Source organism: Neolamprologus brichardi, chromosome 7, assembly GCF_056152115.1.
Source record: "Neolamprologus brichardi isolate AB-2024 chromosome 7, ASM5615211v1, whole genome shotgun sequence".
In the NCBI taxonomy this organism is placed as follows: Eukaryota; Metazoa; Chordata; class Actinopteri; order Cichliformes; family Cichlidae; genus Neolamprologus; species Neolamprologus brichardi.
The window spans coordinates 19,030,911-19,040,127 of NC_142110.1; the positions used below are offsets into that span (position 1 = coordinate 19,030,911).

The window sequence follows — 9,217 nt, forward strand, 5'->3', positions numbered from 1 at the left end:
GGGGTGTATCCATGTAGAGTTCTAGAGTCTAGGAACAGCAACGTATCTGCCATTATGTATCAGGATAAAATCCTTGGACGTATTGTCAGTCTCTACGCCGGTCCTGGACAATGCCCAGCCTCATGTGACAAGAGTATGTGGTTAGTTCTTGGAGGATGAAGGAATTGATACCATGGACTGACGCTCGCCTGACCTAAGTCCAAAAGAACACCACCAGGTTGCACTTCAGACTGTCCAAAAGTAATGCCCCAGTCCATATCTGGGAGGCAATCCCCCAGGACACCATTTGTCATCTGATTAGGAGCATGCCCTAACATTATCAGGCATGAATACAAGCACATGTGTGCCATACATACTGCTGAGTACCATTTTGAGACTGCAATGAAATTTCAGCAAAATGGACTAGTCTGCTACATCATTTTTACACTTTGATTTGCAGGGTGTCTTTGAATTCATTTCCATCAAAGGATGTGGGGATGTTAGGAGTGAAAGGCATGATTTCATTCATACCCCATCACTCGGCCCATATTCGTACAGATATCCAGCAGTTAGTTTTTTTTATTGAGATCTAGAGTGTTGCTTTTTTGAGCAATGATATTATGCGATGTGATATTATGCTTTTTTTGGCCAAAAAAATTAAGAAAATGAGAAGTATCAGAAACATTTCAGTGCACTGATGATTCGGACTTTGCTCTGACTTCAGTGTGAACTTGTAGTTACATTTTGTATACCACAGCACATTTGACGAGTTCTTTTTTCCCCCTCCAGGTCTCTTTGAGGTGAGAGCACAAGAATATTTGGACTCGCTGCCTGGGAGTGAGCAAAGAGGGGTCAACAAGTTCCTGAAGGGCCTAGGTGAGAGTCTCTGCACAGCCTCAGGCAGTCAGCTTATCAGCTGATCAATTCATCATCTGTAAAATCCTCCAGTTTTTCTTTATGGAAACATGCTCTTTGTCTCAAATGTGTCTTCATGTAGATATGTTGCTTTTTCCAGGAAACAAGATGAAATTCCTTTCCAAGAAATGAGACTGGGAGTCATTGCTGAAAGCAGAACTAAAAGGAGGTGCAGTCCCTGGATACAGAGCATGCACAGATGGAGATGTGTCTTTGGGTTACAACAAATGAAGACCCCTGAATGGAACTGGACTCATATGTAGTGCTTAGCATAAAGAGCTGGTTTAGCTCTCAGCTTCATCGCCGACGATTCTGTCAGTGTTGAATGGAGTTTACTTAGCGTGCTCCAAAACTCCCCACAAACACGATAAAGCAACAGTGTCTGGTCTTACAGTCTAAATGTTTTACAGATTACACTAATCTCCTACAGTGTATTACAGTATAACACAGTGTAAATGTCTTAGGAACAGTGTTCTCATCACTAACTTCAACTGTAAACCTGTAAGGAGGAGTGTCCCTTAAGATCCAGTTTTGTATAATATTGTCCTATACATTCCATGTATTTTCTATAGGAACTTCTATAAATGCAATAGTACAACTTCTTTGTCAACAGGAGGCTGTTAAGTTAATTTATATTGCTTTTTTGTTTTTTTTAGACCAACTTAATCTCTTGTTTTAATTTCTTTTAAATGAGTCCAAAGGAATCTCCTGTAGTTTCTAATACACTTTATTTAACAGAGTCTAGACTGTTTGTAGACCACTTTGGATTGTTGGGTATACGTGCCACTGTTTTAATTAAATGTACTGTTGATGGACACTATTGTACCGATAAACACGTACTGATCAAAAGGAAGTCAATGTGAATATGCCTGTCAGTAAAGGATGTGGGCCTCAGCTGATGAATTGTGTTTGTCTTAGGCCAATTAGTATCAGTACGTTTCACAAAAACAACTAAGGTTGCCTTAATATGATCGAACATACAATGAAACTTCATAAATAAAGTGATTTGATTTAGACAAACGACTCCTGTTTTTCAAATCCCATTCCTGTGTTTTGGCAGCTTTACTCAATTAATCCATCATTTTCTGTTTATATTATCACTTTTTTGAAGACATAAAGTTATGAAGTGGTTTCAGTCTCCACTGACTAGCCAACAAACCAGTGTAATTTCTAAGAGGTTTCAGATTCAGACTTTTCTTTACATTATAGAAACTTATATATACACACAGGATGCTATCTAAGAATTTGGCAGGAGCCATTGCATGAGCAAGAAACTTAGCCAGTCTTCTAGATCTATGCGGTTTTTAAAAGTTAAACACAGATGCTATAAAACTGACAATATGAAGATCAATATGAAGATCTGTTTATCTCTCTCTTTCTCATATCTATCTATCTATATACATATACATATATATGTATACATATATATATAGAAATATATCCAAGAAAGGATCTCCAGTATGAAGTGTTGGACAGCATCAGGCCCCCACATGGTTCACGCCTACTGGCTGAAGAAGTTGACTGCACTCCACGATAGTCTGGCAGTACCACAGAACCAGCTGCTAGTCGATGAGAGACACCCAGAATGGCTAACCAAAGGCCGGACAGTCCTGATCCCCACGGACCCCCAGAAGGGACCAGTCCCATCCAACTACCGGCCAATAACCTGCCCAAGTGCCACAAGCTCCTGTCAGGCATCATAGCGGTAAGATGAATGGGGCACAATACATGAGAAGGGCCCAGAAAGGAATTGGCAAGAATACCAGAGGTGCAAAACACTAGCTACTGGTAGACCAAGCAGTCAGCTGAGACTGCAAGACTAGGCTGACCAAGCTGTGCACTGCCTGGATTGATTACAACAAGGCCTATGACTCGATGCCCCACACCTGGATCCTGGAATGCCTATACAAGATCAACAGGACCCTAAGAGCTTTCTCAAGAAGCCCATTGAGTTCTCAGGAACTCAATGGGGATGTGGTATACAACACTAGAGGCCAACTTCAAGCCCATAGCACAAGTCATCATCAAGTACGGGATCTACCAAAGGGATGTGCTGTCCCCACTGCTGTTCTGCACAGGCCTGAACCTCCACAGTGAGATCATGGACAGGACTGGCTACGGATACCGACTACGGAATGGAGCAATCATCAGCCACCTCCTCTGCATGGATGACATCAAGCTGTATACCAAAAGTGAATGAGACACAGAGTCACTGATCCACACCACCAGGACTGTACTGAAAGACAGCACGGATGCACTAATCGTGGCAGCACAGGAACAAGCTCTGAGCACAAGATCCATAGAGGCTGGGGTCTATCACACCAGGCAAGACCCCAGGTGCAGGCTGTGTAAAGATGCCCCTCAGACAATCCAGCACATAACAGCAGGGTGCAAGATGCTAGCAGGCAGGGCATACATGGAACACCATAACCAACTGGCCGGCATGTGTATACAGAAACATCTTTGCCATCTATGGCCTGGAAGTCCCTAGGTCAAAATGTAAGATGCCCCCTAGGGTGGTCAAGAATGACCGAGTTAAGATCCTGTAGGACTTCCAGATACAGACAAACAAAATGGTGATGGCCAACCAACTGGACATAGTAGTGGTAGACAAGCAGAGGAAGACGGCCGTAGTGATAGACATAGCGATACGAAATGACAGCAACGTCTGAAAGAAGGAACATGAGAAGCTGGAGAAGTAGCAAGGGTCAGAGAAGAGCTCGAGAAGATGTAGATTGTGAAGGTAACAGTAGTCCCAGTGGTAATCGGAGCATTCGGTGCAGTCACTCCCAAGCTAGGCGAGTGGCTCCAGCAGATCTCAGAAACAAATCCGAGATCTCTGTCCAAAAGAGCACAGTCCTTGGAACAGCTAAGATACAGTGCAGGACCCTCAAGCTCCCAGGCCTCTATTAGAGGACCCAAGCTTGAAGGATAGACCGCCCACAGGGGCGAAAGGGGAATTAAAAAAAAAAAGTTTCAAAATCCTATGTAACCTTGTTTTGAAGTTATTGCATTTACAAGATTTTCAGAAAACAACCTCTCACCTTGACCTTGACGTCACTGAGATTCAAGATTTTTAGTAGATACACCTACAGTATCGATTTAGAGCTACGTCGCTTCATTCTCAAGTTAACCTATTTGCAAACTTGGGTGTCCATGTCACTCACCAACAGCCTTTTACAGCTGGGGGGTGAAAAGGTTTTTATTTGAGGAAAAATGCTTCTTTGGTGTCACTCTATTTGGCTGCTCTATTACAGCATGACATAAACTGTACAGCTGTGTGGTTCTTTCGGGTGACACAAAATGTTATCTAGAGCTGTCACTGATCTGTGGTGCTGAAGCAGAGCTTTGGACATCTTAAAATAGAAGCTCAAAATACTGAGAGGACAGCATCATATGGCTTTTATCACCAACATCACACACTTTTTTTATTGTTGTTGTTAATGTTTGAAACAAAAATTACATTGCGCCTAATTTGACATTGCCTCTGCTTTCTGTGTACTTATACATAACCAGGACATCACCAAGAGGGAACTGTTCCTGTATTAACAAGTGCTGCTTGTCCAAATGAACATGAATGTGAGTCTTAAAAACAGTACGGCTAGAATAAACCCCAGGTTACAACCTTTAGAGAAAACTGTGATGTCTTTCCAGGGAACGAACACATCGCACCACCCAGAATGTCCAGCAGGGGGCTCTGTTATCCAGTTCACGTTATTCAGCATATGTAGCCTTGGAAGAGTCCAAAGTTCAGAATTACATCTCAGACAATTATGCCTCCAGGCCTTTAATGACTTGCACAATATACCCGAGTCTAACAATATTATCGCCTTTTGGTCTGATCATGTGACATAATAAGCAAACTAGAGCTGAAAAGCAAAAGGTTACAAGTTATATGGGGGGGGGGGACTTTTGAAAAATACATAGCCATCTTGGATAGACATTAATATGGGCAATTTATTTTTAAAGACATATTTAATATTGTTTCTTTAGTATAATAAGACATAAGGCCTGGAGAGTATAAATTTAATAGCAGCGCTTAAGGTAGCTTTATCTGTTCAGGTGTATCACAAGTGATAGAAATACGGTGGATAAAGTATAAGCACTTATTATTCAACAAGTCAAAGTGCAATAGTGATTCTTTATAGTAGGCAAAACAAATGTTGAGCCCCTATAGTATGGATCTGAAATAATACATTTGTGGTAACAGTCGTTCATTGTACCTGATATAAAGCTTAATAAAATTTGAAGGATTAATGTCATGTTCTTCCACCTTTCCTCTCCTTTCTGAGCCCTCCTCCCTCCTCTTCCTCTCCCCCTTTTCGTCATTACGTGTTGGCCGGTCAGACCTCCTCGCGCCCTCCCCTCATCTGTCTCCCCCCCTCCTCCTTCCCTCCCTGGGTCTTTTTCTCTGGCTTTTTCCAGGCTTCATGTCATACCACGGCTAATTCCTGAAATTCCTGCCCTCCTCTCGCTTCAAACAAGCGGCTTCAGGAACGAGACGAGGCAGCAGAAAACAAACAAAGAACAGGGAGGGGAAAAAATAAGAAGAAAACCCCCTACGGAGTCTTTATTTTAATTTATTAAAAAAAAAAAATCATAATAATAAAATAAAATACTACTCTACCTGCCCGCCTGCCTGCCTGCCGGACTGCTAACAGGAGTTTGACCAGGTAAGCAAATGTTTCAGTTTTCTGAGTGTTGAGCGCTGTTCAGGTTTCAGTTGCGGGGTCTGTCGGAGTGAAACTTTCAGTTTGTTGAACAATGTGGATGTGAAGTCAGTTGTTTGAGCGCCTTCTCTCTGAATCAGCTCACACTCGCTGACGGAGATAACATTCCATAAATTACTCGCATTTCTTCGCTGGAATTCCTGCATTTTTCTCCCTTCTTTTAATTCCAGCGGTGGAGTAAGTGAGCTCTGACTTCCTGTGCTTTAGCCGGAACCTTTCTCCTTCTCTCTCTTTCTTTTGTTATTTTTTTTTTTTAGTGTGAGGGAATAACGTCAGGGCTGTGCGGTCAAACATTAGCGCCCGTCTGGGTAAAGTTTTACTCCGGGATCATTCAAGCGGTGTATTTATTAACCCGCAGGATTAATTAAGTTTTCTGCCCCTCCACCACTCCCCTCCTTTTCTTCTCAACAAGTGTGAGTAGTGTGTAAGTGTTTTGACAGGGTAGTGTCTTCTCAGTCTGCTATTGATTGAATTGTATTTAAGTGTGATTAAAAGCTGGGATAAATGATGTCATCAGTGGGACGATTAGGTAGAACTTCAAGTAGAATAGTACTAGCAAAATAAAAAAAAATGCTTTGTGTCTTTTTAAACTATAATTTATTATGTCATGAACTGTGGGACTCCCGATGGTTTTTTTTTTTTATTTAATTTTTTAAATGTCTAATATATTTGTTTAGTTTGGGAAATAGGCTACAGTCAGCGGGATTAAAGACATGACGTGTTTTGCATGTATGCATTTACCCTGCGCTCTAGATTATAATCAAAGCAGTTTTTTGGCCATTTAAAATATCTGTTATGTTATATTTGTTGCCGTTTCTGCTGCTCTCTTGACCAGGTCTGTCTCGAAAAAGAGTTTTGAAATCTCAGACTTTTTAAAGGATGTATAAAAATCACTTGAACAAACAATGATTGTAGCTTCTACCTTGTGGACAGAAGGGTTCTTAGATGACTTGATATCATTCACGAGGGATCTGCTTTGATACCTTACAGGTCAACAAGCCATTTACAGCAGTTTTATTACTGCCAATACGTTATTTTATTTATTTATTTTTGAATACTGGTGTTGTGCAAAAAAAGTGATCAACTGTCAAAAGTCATTTCCAATGTTTGTTTGTGTGTGTGTGTGTGTGTGTGTGTGTGTGTGTTTTAATGTAATTTTTAAAATATCTACCAAATTGCTTATATTGGTAAATTGAATGTAGTCATGATAAAGAAATGACATGTCTCGTTGGTATCTTTATGACTCTGCTTTATTGTAACTGCACTGTAATCAGTGCAGTCTTTTTTGGTTGTTTAAATGTTCCACAGAACTGTGATGTTGTATTTTTTGCAGTCTCTGCCTTCCTCTTGACCAGATCTCTCTTTAAAAAGACATTTTAATGTTCTTTTTGGCTAAAATGACTTGATATCATTCATTAGAGATATGGGGTTGTTGTTGTTGTTTTACTTTTTGGCACATATGTAAGAGGTAAGATGGAGCTGTCATTTGCTGTTTAGTGTATATCCACTTAATAGTTGTAGTCATGCTTTAAGGCGTAATGTAATCATCATAGTGTAGCACACTGAAGAAGAGTTGAGTTCAGCTTTTAACAGTTGTGTAAATCATTACACGACTTGTTGTCATACTCTTTATTTTCAAAGAAGCTGTACCTGAAAAAATAAAAATAAATGGAAATAAACAAGCAGAGAAGAAGCCCTGCGTATTTGCACTTAAGCAAAATCCAAAAATACAATGTAATTAGTTGCTGTACACTGCTGTCAATGCACACATACTCCTCAGCTTTTAGTGGTGGTAGTAATGAAGTTTGAAATAGTTATGCAGTTCTACGTTATGTGTGTATTTGATTTGGCAGCTCAAAGTTTTGCAGATTATGACAAATTGGTGTGATGTGAATCACAAAAAACAGCATGTAGTGTGGTAAACCTCTTAGAGTTAGAAAGCACCAGCTAGAAATGAAATACAAGAAAAGAAAATCTACACAAGTCTCTATTAATAGGTGAGCTGTGAAAACGATCTTTTTAGAAAAATAAAACTAGTTTGCAAAGCTTTATTGATGTTTTCAGTTAAGTGTGTGTGTGTGTACAGTGTGTGCAGTGGCTGGGACAATTGCATTTAAGCAGCTTTGCTTCAAAGCGAAAAGAAAAAAAAGTATTTCATATTATTATTTTTGTCTCAATTTCTGATTTTAGCTTTACTGCTGTGTCCATTTTGGATCATCTAGATGAATACCTGTCATGTCCCTTAGGTCAGGCTGCTAAACACACGAAAAGGTCCTATCAAGACTTGTTGATTAGTTTGTCTGTTCTGGGCTACTGTAGAAACATGGTGGTATCTACCATGGATCGATTCCCTGGCTACTCTGAAGTGCATGTCGAAGTATCCTTGGGCAGGATACTGAACCCTGAGTTGCACCTGATGAATCCATCATCAGTGTGTGTGAGTGTTACACAAAGCAGTTATAGAAAAATGCATGAATGTGTGTGTCATTGAGTGAATGAGGTTTGTAGTGAAAGTTTTGAGTAGAAAAGCGCGGTCCATTCACTCATTACTTTGCAAAGGAAAACAGAACTAATAGAACCAAAGCACTTCCTATTTTCAGGTATTAATACACAAAGCAAAGCATGCTTATAAATACTTTATTCCTTTCCTCCTGCATATCCACCAAAATCCTACACACCTGATCTTTAAAACAACAAACATATTCAGATTTCAACCTTATGTGTGTATTATAGACTTTTCATTGTTCAATATATTTTAATACATACATCGTGTGTGTGTGTGTGTTATGGTGTTTGTAGGTCAGCTGAGTGAGTATATTTTTCAGAGGAGCAACAGGTGTGAAGGAGCAAGAGTGACTGTGATGGAAGGGTAAAAATCGCACCTGCCAGAGCCTCCTCTGAAGAGTCTGGCAGCTAGAGGAGTTGGCCTTTCTGTTTTCAAGGCTTTGGGTTCACTCTTGTCCCAGACACATGAATTATAATGTAATCTGAACTCTAAGGTTGCTTTGTTCACACTGGAGTAGCATTTGTGTGCGTGTGGGTGGATGTGGCTGGGCCTAGAGGTGGATGTGTTTGTGTGTTTGTGTGGGTGAATGAGTGGAACGAGAGGGGAGGTTAAAAAAGGTGTGTGATCACGAAGAGAAATATGTGCGCTTTCATCCTTGTTTGGGAATCATTGTGTGTTTGTGTGTGCATAGCTGCCCTGAGACAGGTCCTCTCCACAGTGGAGGAGTTTCTTTTTTTTTTTTCCTGTACTCATCCCACATAGCGATCATTCCTCCTCCGCTTGCACGAGAAAAACGAATAATGCCTCAGATATGAGCCTTGTAGAACAAAGACTTTTTGCACAGCCCTCCCCTCCTTTTCTGCTAACGCTGCTGAGCACCCGTAGCACTGTGCAGTGTGTGTCTGTGTTGTCTATTGATTCCAGCCAGTCTGATAAATCTTTACATTTGGATTATCTGGGATTCATATGAAAGACCTCAGCACTTTTCCCCAGTGGCATGTAGAAAGGGCAGAAATTAAGTCTTGAGGAGCGTTAACTGTGGGATTCTGTATTATAATAGCAAATTAACAAAAGAAGGAAAAGTCTT

The 9,217-nt window shown here is 40.5% G+C and overlaps 1 protein-coding gene across 2 annotated transcripts in view; it reads left to right on the forward strand.

The window, feature by feature from the left end:
* Window positions 1-1,917, forward strand: part of si:dkey-82f1.1 (DENN domain-containing protein 2A) — a 32,764-nt gene extending 30,847 nt beyond the window's left edge. For both annotated transcript variants that reach the window (XM_006782495.3, XM_006782496.2), the window contains 2 exons: window positions 769-855; window positions 995-1,917. In XM_006782495.3, coding sequence (XP_006782558.2) covers window positions 769-855; window positions 995-1,026 — 119 coding nt within the window. In that variant the 3' untranslated portion in view covers window positions 1,027-1,917. The remainder of the gene's footprint in view (window positions 1-768; window positions 856-994) is intronic.
* Window positions 1,918-9,217: the final 7,300 nt, after the last annotated feature.